Consider the following 12,052-nt stretch of genomic DNA (forward strand, 5'->3'; position numbering starts at 1 on the left):
CCACCGGGACTCCCCTGCACCTCGGGCAGCAGCAGCTCCTCCCAAAGACGTAGACCTGACGCTCGTCCCTCCTCAATACCACGACTTCGCTCAGGTCTTCGTTAAAGAACCCACTACCAGGTTACCTCCTCACCGACCCTACGACCTGGAGATCAGGCTCCAGCCCGGCACCACCCCCCCTCGGGGTCGCCTGTTCTCCCTCTCTCCGGCGGAAACCCGGGCTATGGACAATTACATAACTGATGCCCTGCAGAAGGGATTCATCCATCCCTCAACGTCCCTTGGGGCCGCGGGGTTTTTCTTTGTTAAAAAGAAGGAGGGGGATCTCCGGCCCTGCATAGACTATCGAGGGTTAAATAAAATATCGATCCGGGACCGCCACCCTCTCCCTCTCATGGGCACCGCTCTGGACGCCATCACACAAGCCGCAGTGTTTACTAAACTGGATCTGCGCAGCGCCTATAACCTCATCCGTATTAAGGAAGGTGAGGAGTGGAAGACCGCTTTTATCACGCCCACTGGCCACTATGAATATTTGGTGATGCCTTTTGGACTCTGCAACAGCCCCGCCGTCTTCCAGCGGTTCATTACAGATGTGCTGAGAGACATGTTGGGTCGCTGGGTCTTTGTTTATCTAGATGACATCCTCATCTACTCCCGCACGGCCGAAGAGCACATCCGTCATGTTCGAGCTGTTCTGTCCCGCCTCCTGGATCATGGACTGTACTGCAAACTGGAGAGGTGTGCGTTTCACCAGGAGTCCACCTCCTTCCTGGGTTTTACCATCTCCTCCCAGGGCCTGAAGATGGACCCCCAGAAGGTTCAGGCCGTAGCTCAGTGGCCTCTACCCACGACCCTGAAGCAGCTGCAAAGCTTCCTGGGTTTCTCGAACTTTTACCGGAGGTTTATACGCAACTTCAGTTCCCTCGCAGCACCTCTGACCTCACTCACCAAAACCACCAATCAGCCTCGCCCTTTTCGCCTTACTCCAGAGGCTGTCAGTGCTTTCCATGAGCTGGTCGGACGTTTCACTAAGGAACCCATCCTCCTCCACCCGGACCAGACCCGGCCCTTCGTCGTGGAGGTGGACGCCTCGGATGTGGGAGCGGGGGCCGTTCTCTCGCAACGGGGTCCAGACTCTAAGCTCCACCCATGTGCCTACTTCTCCCGGAAGTTTTCCCCCACACAGCAGAACTACGGGGTCGGCGACAGAGAGCTGCTGGCAATAAAGTGGGCGCTGGAGGAATGGAGGCAGTGGCTCCTGGGGACCACCGATCCCTTTCTGATCTGGACCGACCACCAGAATCTCATTCATCTACAGACTGCCCGCCAGCTCAACCCTCGTCAGGCTCGGTGGGCCCTCTTTTTCGAGCCATACCACTTCCATATCGCCTACCGGCCCGGCTCCAAGAACCTCAAGGCGGACGCTCTCTCTCGGCGTTTCGCACCAGATGCCGGCCCCCCGGAGCCTCGGACCATTCTACCGGCTCAACGCTTCCTGGCCTCCCTCCAATGGCTGTTGGAGCAGTCCATACAGGCGGCACTTCCTGGCGATCCAGCGCCGTCAGAGACCCCACCGAACCGCCTCTACGTTCCCGCCTCCTGCCGGCAAGAGGCGCTCACGTGGGGGCACTGTTCACGGCTCGCGGGACATCAAGGGCAAGCCCGTACCCTCCAGTTCCTCCGTCGGGCTCTCTGGTGGCCGTCCATGAGGAGGGACGTCCGCGAGTTCACAGCTGCATGTGATGTGTGTGCCCGATCCAAGTCCTCCAACCGACCCGGCGCTGGAGAGTTGCAGCCTCTCCCTGTGCCCAAGCGGCCGTAGTCACACATCGGGCTGGACTTTGTCACGGGACTGCCGGCGGTCGACCACCTGGACACTATATTGACTATCACGGACCGTTTCTCCAAGGCCGTGCACTTAGTGGCCCTGGCCGGCCTCCCCACGGCCAAGAGGACGGCCGAACTGCTCCTGGAACAGGTGGTGCGGCTCCATGGTTTCCCTCAGGACGTGGTTTCCGACCGAGGACCCCAGTTCGTCTCACGCTTCTGGAAAGCGTTCTGTCGCCTGGTCGGTGCTTCCACCAGTCTGTCCTCTGGATACCATCCGCAGACAAACGGTCAAACAGAGAGAGCTAACCAGCAGCTTGGACGCTACCTGCGCTGCTTCGCTTCGTCCCAGCCGACCACCTGGCCCCCGCTTTCTCCTGTGGGCGGAGCTGTCACACAACCTCCAGACCTCCTCAGCCACGAGTCTGTCTCCCTTCGAGACCTGTTACGGTTATCAGCCACCTCTGTTTGATCATCAGGTGCCCGAGGTGGAGGTCCCTGCTGCCCAGACGCTGGTCCGCCGCTGTCGGCTTGCCTGGATCCGGGCCCGTGCGGCCATCACCCGGGCCAACACGGAGTATGCCCGTCAGCATCGCCGCCGCCACCGGCCTGGCCCCGTCTTCCGGTCTGGCGACCAGGTGTGGCTCTCCTCCGCTAACCTGAGGATGCCGGCTGGCTCCCGGAAGCTCACTCCTCGCTTCCTGGGTCCGTTCCCCGTCCTTAAGGTCATCAATCCTGTCACCTGCCGTCTGCGCCTCCCGGCTACTCTCCGGATCCATCCTGTCTTTCACGTCTCCCAGCTTAAGCCGGTGATCTCCTCTCCTCTCCACCCTCCACCGGTCCGGGTGCCTCCGCCCCGCGGTGTTGAGGCGGATCGCACCTACACGGTCCGCAGGATTCTGGACGCTCGCCGCCGGGGACGAGGTTGGCAGTACCTCGTGGATTGGGAGGGGTACGGGCCTGAGGAACGCTCTTGGGAGCCCACGAGCTCGTTTGTCGACCCTACCCTGCTGACTGACTTCTGGGCCCGCCGTCCTGGGACTTCGGGAGCCGTCCCTCGAGGGGGGGGTCCTGTCACGAACTCCTCCAGCTGACTGCATTCCATTCATTCCTGCCACCAACGTGGCGACTGACGTCATCACGCCGGCACTACTTAAGGAAGTGCCGGCGTTTCATTCATTGCTCAGTCATCGTTTCTCACCAGACTTTGTATCGAGTCTCCAGGCTTACCAGCCCTCAAAACACTCAAACTACACCTACAGGAGATAACCACGCCGGCTATCTCCGTCTCTCCGCGTCTGGGCAACAGAACTCTCAGTCACGCTTCAGATCTGCCAACGAACCTGACAAAATGAACCCAGAAAGATGTGAAATTGTGCTTCGTGCAACATAATTCTGGGTGCCATTTAAAAACCATAAGTGCTAATGTCTCCATTCCTTTTTGTGGTTGTAGGGGCTGTTGAATGGAGTACACTAAAACAAACCTGATCGCTCTAGGACATTCAGAAGCCAAGGTTTAAGCCCACAAATGTGTAACTGGACTACTTCTTTAAATTGACACCAGATCCGGTGACCTTTGGGACATGGTTTGACCCCCTTAGGAAAGTGCTATCATCATTAAACATTCAGATCACTTACAACTCAATAGATTCTACCTTCCTGTAACGTTTCAGCCTGATTGGACCTTGTTTTCACACAAATGAACCCAGAATGATGTGAAATTGTGCTTCGTGCAACATAATTCTGGGTGCCATTTACAAACCATAAGTGCTAATGACTCCATTCCTTTTTGTGGTTGTAGGGGCTGTAGATTGGAGTACACTAAAACAAACCTAACCTCTCTAGGACATTCAGAAGCCAAGTTATAAGCCCACAAAGGTGTAACTGGACTACTTCTTTAAATTGAAACAGATCCGGTGACCTTTGGGACATGGTTTGACCCCCTTAGGAAAGTGCTATCATCATGAAATGTTCAGATCACTTACAACTCAATAGATTCTACCTTCTTGTAACGTTTCAGCCTGATTGGACCTTGTTTTCACACAAATGGACCCAGAATGATGTGAAATAGTGCTTCGTGCAACATAATTCTGGGTGCCATTTACAAACCATAAGTGCTAATGACTCCATTCTTTTTTGTGGTTGTAGGGGCTGTTGATTGGAGTACACTAAAATAAACTTGATCTCTCTAGGACATTCAGAAGCCAAGTTATAAGCCCACAAATGTGTAACTGGACTACTACTTTAAATTGACACCAGATCCGGTGACATTTGGGACATGGTTTGACCCCCTTAGGAAAGTGCTATCATCATGAAACGTTCAGATCACTTACAACTCAATAGATTCTACCTTCCTGTAACGTTTCTGCCTGATTGGACCTTGTTTTCACACAAATGAACCCAGAATGATGTGAAATTGTGCTTCGTGCAACATAATTCTGGGTGCCATTTACAAACCATAAGTGCTTATGACTTCATTCCTTTTTGTGGTTGTAGGGGCTGTTGATTGGAGTACATTAAAACAAACCTGATCTCTCTAGGACATTTAGAAGCCAAGTTATAAGCCTACAAAGATGTAACTGGACTACTTCTTTAAAGTGACACCAGGCCCGGTGACCTTTGGGACATGGTTTTACCCCCTATAGGAATGTGCGATCATCTTGAAACGTTCAGATCACTTACAACTCAATAGATTCTACCTTCCTGTAACGTTTCAGCCTGATTGGACCTTGTTTTCACACAAATGGACCCAGAATTATGTGAAATTGTGCTTCGTGCAACATAATTCTGGGTGCCATTTAAGAACCATAAGTGCTAATGACTCCATTCCTTTTTGTGGTTGTAGGGGCTGTTGATTGGAGTACACTAAAACAACCCTGATCTCTCTAGGACATTCAGAAGCCAAGTTATAAGCCCACAAAGGTGTAACTGGACTACTTCTTTAATGTGACCTCAGGCCCGGTGACGTTTGGGTTATGGTTTGACCCCCTATAGGAAAGTGCTATCATCATGAAACGTTCAGATCACTTACAACTCAATAGATTCTACCTTCCTGTAACGTTTCTGCCTGATTGGACCTTGTTTTCACACAAATGAACCCAGAATGATGTGAAATTGTGCTTCGTGCAACATAATTCTGGGTGCCATTTAGAAACCATAAGTGCTAATGACTCCATTCCTTTTTGTGGTTGTAGGGGCTGTTGATTGGAGTACATTAAAACAAACCTGACCTCTCTAGGACATTCAGAAGCCAAGTTATAAGCCCACAAATGTGTAACTGGACTACTACTTTAAATTGACACCAGATCCGGTGACATTTGGGACATGGTTTGACCCCCTTAGGAAAGTGCTATCATCATGAAACGTTCAGATCACTTACAACTCAATAGATTCTACCTTCCTGTAACGTTTCAGCCTGATTGGACCTTGTTTTCACACAAATGAACCCAGAATGATGTGAAATTGTGCTTCGTGCAACATAATTCTGGGTGCCATTTAAAAACCATAAGTGCTAATGACTCCATTACTTTTTGTGGTTGTAGGGGCTGTTGATTGGAGTACACTAAACAAAACCTGATCTCTCTAGGACATTCAGAAGCCAAGTTATAAGCCCACAAATGTGTAACTGGACTACTTCTTTAAATTGACACCAGATCCGGTGACCTTTGGGACATGGTTTGACCCCTTTAGGAAAGGGCTATCATCATGAAACGTTCAGATCACTTACAACTCAATAGATTCTACCTTCCTGTAACATTTCAGCCTGATTGGACCTTGTTTTCATACAAATGAACCCAGAATGATGTGAAATTGTGCTTCGTGCAACATAATTCTGGGTGCCATTTACAAACCATAAGTGCTAATGACTCCATTCCTTTTTGTGGTTGTAGGGGCTTTTGATTGGAGTACAGAAAAACAAACCTAACCTCTCTAGGACATTCAGAAGCCAAGTTATAAGCCCACAAAGGTGTAACTGGACTACTTCTTTAAAGTGACACCAGGCCCGGTGACATTTGGGACATGGTTTGACCCCCTATAGGAATGTGCGATCATCTTGAAACGTTCAGATCACTTACAACTCAATAGATTCTACCTTCCTGTATTGTTTCAGCCTGATTGGACCTTGTTTTTACACAAATGAACCCAGAATGATGTGAAATTGTGCTTCGTGCAACATAATTCTGGGTGCCATTTAAAAACCATAAGTGCTAATGTCTCCATTCCTTTTTGTGGTTGTAGGGGCTGTTGAATGGAGTACACTAAAACAAACCTGATCGCTCTAGGACATTCAGAAGCCAAGGTTTAAGCCCACAAATGTGTAACTGGACTACTTCTTTAAATTGACACCAGATCCGGTGACCTTTGGGACATGGTTTGACCCCCTTAGGAAAGTGCTATCATCATGAAACGTTCAGATCACTTACAACTCAATAGATTCTACCTTCTTGTAACGTTTCAGCCCGATTGGACCTTGTTTTCACACAAATGAACCCAGAATGATGTGAAATTGTGCTTCGTGCAACATAATTCTGGGTGCCATTTAAAAACCATAAGTGCTAATGACTCCATTCCTTTTTGTGGTTGTAGGGGCTGTTGATTGGAGTACACTAAAAAAAACTGATCTCTCTAGGACATTCAGAAGCCAAGTTATAAGCCCACAAATGTGTAACTGGACTACTTCTTTAAATTGACACCAGATCCGGTGACCTTTGGGACATGGTTTGACCCCCTTAGGAAAGTGCTATCATCATGAAACGTTCAGATCACTTACAACTCAATAGATTCTACCTTCCTGTAACATTTCAGCCTGATTGGACCTTGTTTTCATACAAATGAACCCAGAATGATGTGAAATTGTGCTTCGTGCAACGTAATTCTGGGTGCCATTTACAAACCATAAGTGCTAATGACTCCATTCCTTTTTGTGGTTGTAGGGGCTTTTGATTGGAGTACACTAAAACAAACCTAACCTCTCTAGGACATTCAGAAGCCAAGTTATAAGACCACAAAGGTGTAACTGGACTACTTCTTTAAAGTGACACCAGGCCCGGTGACATTTGGGACATGGTTTGACCCCCTATAGGAAAGTGCTATCATCATGAAACGTTCAGATCACTTACAACTCAATAGATTCTACCTTCCTGTAACGTTTCTGCCTGATTGGACCTTGTTTTCACACAAATGAACCCAGAATGATGTGAAATTTTGCTTCGTGCAACATAATTCTGGGTGCCATTTACAAACCATAAGTGCTAATGACTCCATTCCTTTTTGTGGTTGTAGGGGCTGTTGATTGGAGTACATTAAAACAAACCTGACCTCTCTAGGACATTCAGAAGCCAAGTTATAAGCCCACAAATGTGTAACTGGACTACTACTTTAAATTGACACCAGATCCGGTGACATTTGGGACATGGTTTGACCCCCTATAGGAATGTGCGATCATCTTGAAACGTTCAGTTCACTTACAACTCAATAGATTCTACCTTCCTGTATTGTTTCAGCCTGATTGGACCTTGTTTTTACACAAATGAACCCAGAATGATGTGAAATTGTGCTTCGTGCAACATAATTCTGGGTGCCATTTAAAAACCATAAGTGCTAATGTCTCCATTCCTTTTTGTGGTTGTAGGGGCTGTTGAATGGAGTACACTAAAACAAACCTGATCGCTCTAGGACATTCAGAAGCCAAGGTTTAAGCCCACAAATGTGTAACTGGACTACTTCTTTAAATTGACACCAGATCCGGTGACCTTTGGGACATGGTTTGACCCCCTTAGGAAAGTGCTATCATCATGAAACGTTCAGATCACTTACAACGCAATAGATTCTACCTTCCTGTAACGTTTCAGCCTGATTGGACCTTGTTTTCACACAAATGAACCCAGAATGATGTGAAATTGTGCTTCGTGCAACATAATTCTGGGTGCCATTTAAAAACCATAGGTCTAATGACTCCATTCCTTTTTGTGGTTGTAGGGGCTGTTGATTGGAGTACACTAAAATAAACCTGATCGCTCTAGGACATTCTGAAGCCAAGTTATAAGCCCACAAATTTGTAACTGGACTAATTCTTTAGACACCAGATCCGGTGACCTTTGGGACATGGTTTGACCCCCTTAGGAAAGTGCTATCATCATGAAACGTTCAGATCACTTACAACTCAATAGATTCTACCTTCCTGTAACGTTTCAGCCTGATTGGACCTTGTTTTCACACAAATGAACCCAGAATGATGTGAAATTGTGCTTCGTGCAACATAATTCTGGGTGCCATTTAAAAACCATAAGTGCTAATGACTCCATTCCTTTTTGTGGTTGTAGGGGCTGTTGATTGGAGTACACTAAAATAAACCTGATCGCTCTAGGACATTCAGAAGCCAAGTTATAAGCCCACAAATGTGTAACTGGACTACTTCTTTAAATTGATACCAGATCCGGTGACCTTTGGGACATGGTTTGACCCCCTTAGGAAAGTGCTATCATCATTAAATGTTCAGATCACTTACAACTCAATAGATTCTACCTTCCTGTAACATTTCAGCCTGATTGGACCTTGTTTTCACACATATGGACCCAGAATGATGTGAAATAGTGCTTCGTGCAACATAATTCTGGGTGCCATTTACAAACCATAAGTGCTAATGACTCCATTCCTTTTTGTGGTTGTAGGGGCTGTTGATTGGAGTACACTACAATAAACCTGATCTCTCTAGGACATTCAGAAGCCAAGTTATAAGCCCACAAATGTGTAACTGGACTACTTCTTTAAATTGACACCAGTTCCGGTGTCCTTTGGGACATGGTTTGACCCCCTTAGGAAAGTGCTATCATCATGAAACGTTCAGATCACTTACAACTCAATAGATTCTACCTTCCTGTAACGTTTCTGCCTGATTGGACCTTGTTTTCACAAAAATGAACCCAGAATGATGTGAAATTGTGCTTCGTGCAACATAATTCTGGGTGCCATTTACAAACCATAAGTGCTTATGACTTCATTCCTTTTTGTGGTTGTAGGGGCTGTTGATTGGAGTACATTAAAACAAACCTGATCTCTCTAGGACATTCAGAAGCCAAGTTATAAGCCTACAAAGATGTAACTGGACTACTTCTTTAAAGTGACACCAGGCCCGGTGACCTTTGGGACATGGTTTTACCCCCTATAGGAATGTGCGATCATCTTGAAACGTTCAGATCACTTACAACTCAATATATTCTACCTTCCTGTAACGTTTCAGCCTGATTGGACCTTGTTTTCACACAAATGGACCCAGAATGATGTGAAATTGTGCTTCGTGCAACATAATTCTGGGTGCCATTTAAGAACCATAAGTGCTAATGACTCCATTCCTTTTTGTGGTTGTAGGGGCTGTTGATTGGAGTACACTAAAACAACCCTGATCTCTCTAGGACATTCAGAAGCCAAGTTATAAGCCCACAAAGGTGTAACTGGAGTACTTATTTAAAGTGACCTCAGGCCCGGTTACGTTTGGGACATGGTTTGACCCCCTATAGGAAAGTGCTATCATCATGAAACGTTCAGATCACTTACAACTCAATAGATTCTACCTTCCTGTAACGTTTCTGCCTGATTGGACCTTGTTTTCACACAAATGAACCCAGAATGATGTGAATTTTTGCTTCGTGCAACATAATTCTGGGTGCCATTTAGAAACCATAAGTGCTAATGACTCCATTCCTTTTTGTGGTTGTAGGGGCTGTTGATTGGAGTACATTAAAACAAACCTGACCTCTCTAGGACATTCAGAAGCCAAGTTATAAGCCCACAAATGTGTAACTGGACTACTACTTTAAATTGACACCAGATCCGGTGACATTTGGGACATGGTTTGACCCCCTTAGGAAAGTGCTATCATCATGAAACGTTCAGATCACTTACAACTCAATAGATTCTACCTTCCTGTAACGTTTCAGCCTGATTGGACCTTGTTTCCACACAAATGAACCCAGAATGATGTGAAATTGTGCTTCGTGCAACATAATTCTGGGGGACCATTTAAAAACCATAAGTGCTAATGACTCCATTCCTTTTTGTGGTTGTAGGGGCTGTTGATTGGAGTATACTAAAACAAACCTGATCTCTCTAGGACATTCAGAAGCCAAGTTATAAGCCCACAAATGTGTAACTGGACTACTTCTTTAGACACCAGATCCGGTGCCCTTTGGGACATGGTTTGACCCCCTTAGGGAAGTGCTATCATCATGAAACGTTCAGATCACTTACAACTTAATAGATTCTACCTTCCTGTAATGTTTCAGCCTGATTGGACCTTGTTTTCACACAAATGGACCCAGAATGATGTGAAATTGTGCTTCGTGCAACATAATTCTGGGTGCCATTTACAAACCATAAGTGCTAATGACTCCATTCCTTTTTGTGGTTGTAGGGGCTGTTGATTGGAGTATACTAAAACAAACCTGATCTCTCTAGGACATTCAGAAGCCAAGTTATAAGCCTACAAAGATGTAACTGGACTACTTCTTTAAAGTGACACCAGGCCCGGTGACCTTTGGGACATGGTTTTACCCCCTATAGGAATGTGCGATCATCTTGAAACGTTCAGATCACTTACAACTCAATATATTCTACCTTCCTGTAACGTTTCAGCCTGATTGGACCTTGTTTTCACACAAATGGACCCAGAATGATGTGAAATTGTGCTTCGTGCAACATAATTCTGGGTGCCATTTAAGAACCATAAGTGCTAATGACTCCATTCCTTTTTGTGGTTGTAGGGGCTGTTGATTGGAGTACACTAAAACAACCCTGATCTCTCTAGGACATTCAGAAGCCAAGTTATAAGCCCACAAAGGTGTAACTGGAGTACTTATTTAAAGTGACCTCAGGCCCGGTTACGTTTGGGACATGGTTTGACCCCCTATAGGAAAGTGCTATCATCATGAAACGTTCAGATCACTTACAACTCAATAGATTCTACCTTCCTGTAACGTTTCTGCCTGATTGGACCTTGTTTTCACACAAATGAACCCAGAATGATGTGAAATTTTGCTTCGTGCAACATAATTCTGGGTGCCATTTAGAAACCATAAGTGCTAATGACTCCATTCCTTTTTGTGGTTGTAGGGGCTGTTGATTGGAGTACATTAAAACAAACCTGACCTCTCTAGGACATTCAGAAGCCAAGTTATAAGCCCACAAATGTGTAACTGGACTACTACTTTAAATTGACACCAGATCCGGTGACATTTGGGACATGGTTTGACCCCCTTAGGAAAGTGCTATCATCATGAAACGTTCAGATCACTTACAACTCAATAGATTCTACCTTCCTGTAACGTTTCAGCCTGATTGGACCTTGTTTCCACACAAATGAACCCAGAATGATGTGAAATTGTGCTTCGTGCAACATAATTCTGGGTGCCATTTAAAAACCATAAGTGCTAATGACTCCATTCCTTTTTGTGGTTGTAGGGGCTGTTGATTGGAGTATACTAAAACAAACCTGATCTCTCTAGGACATTCAGAAGCCAAGTTATAAGCCCACAAATGTGTAACTGGACTACTTCTTTAGACACCAGATCCGGTGCCCTTTGGGACATGGTTTGACCCCCTTAGGGAAGTGCTATCATCATGAAACGTTCAGATCACTTACAACTTAATAGATTCTACCTTCCTGTAATGTTTCAGCCTGATTGGACCTTGTTTTCACACAAATGGACCCAGAATGATGTGAAATTGTGCTTCGTGCAACATAATTCTGGGTGCCATTTACAAACCATAAGTGCTAATGACTCCATTCCTTTTTGTGGTTGTAGGGGCTGTTGATTGGAGTACACTAAAAAAAACCTGATCTCTCTAGGACATTCAGAAGCCAAGTTATAAGCCCACAAATGTGTAACTGGACTACTTCTTTAAATTGACACCAGATCCGGTGACCTTTGGGACATGGTTTGACCCCCTATAGGAATGTGAGATCATCTTGAAACGTTCAGATCACTTACAACCCAATAGATTCTACCTTCCTGTATTGTTTCAGCCTGATTGGACCTTGTTTTTACACAAATGAACCCAGAATGATGTGAAATTGTGCTTCGTGCAACATAATTCTGGGTGCCATTTAAAAACCATAAGTGCTAATGTCTCCATTCCTTTTTGTGGTTGTAGGGGCTGTTGAATGGAGTACACTAAAACAAACCTGATCGCTCTAGGACATTCTGAAGCCAAGTTATAAGCCCAC

The 12,052-nt window shown here is 46.1% G+C and overlaps 1 protein-coding gene across 1 annotated transcript in view; it reads right to left on the minus strand.

The window, feature by feature from the left end:
* Window positions 1-271: 271 nt before the first annotated feature.
* The window catches only part of LOC139070481 (uncharacterized), a 50,077-nt gene continuing 38,296 nt past the window's right edge, over window positions 272-12,052 (minus strand). Inside the window, exon 7 of the mRNA XM_070552786.1 lies at window positions 272-342. Coding sequence (XP_070408887.1) covers window positions 272-342 — 71 coding nt within the window. The remainder of the gene's footprint in view (window positions 343-12,052) is intronic.

Source organism: Nothobranchius furzeri, chromosome 6 (assembly GCF_043380555.1).
Source record: "Nothobranchius furzeri strain GRZ-AD chromosome 6, NfurGRZ-RIMD1, whole genome shotgun sequence".
Taxonomy (NCBI): Eukaryota; Metazoa; Chordata; class Actinopteri; order Cyprinodontiformes; family Nothobranchiidae; genus Nothobranchius; species Nothobranchius furzeri.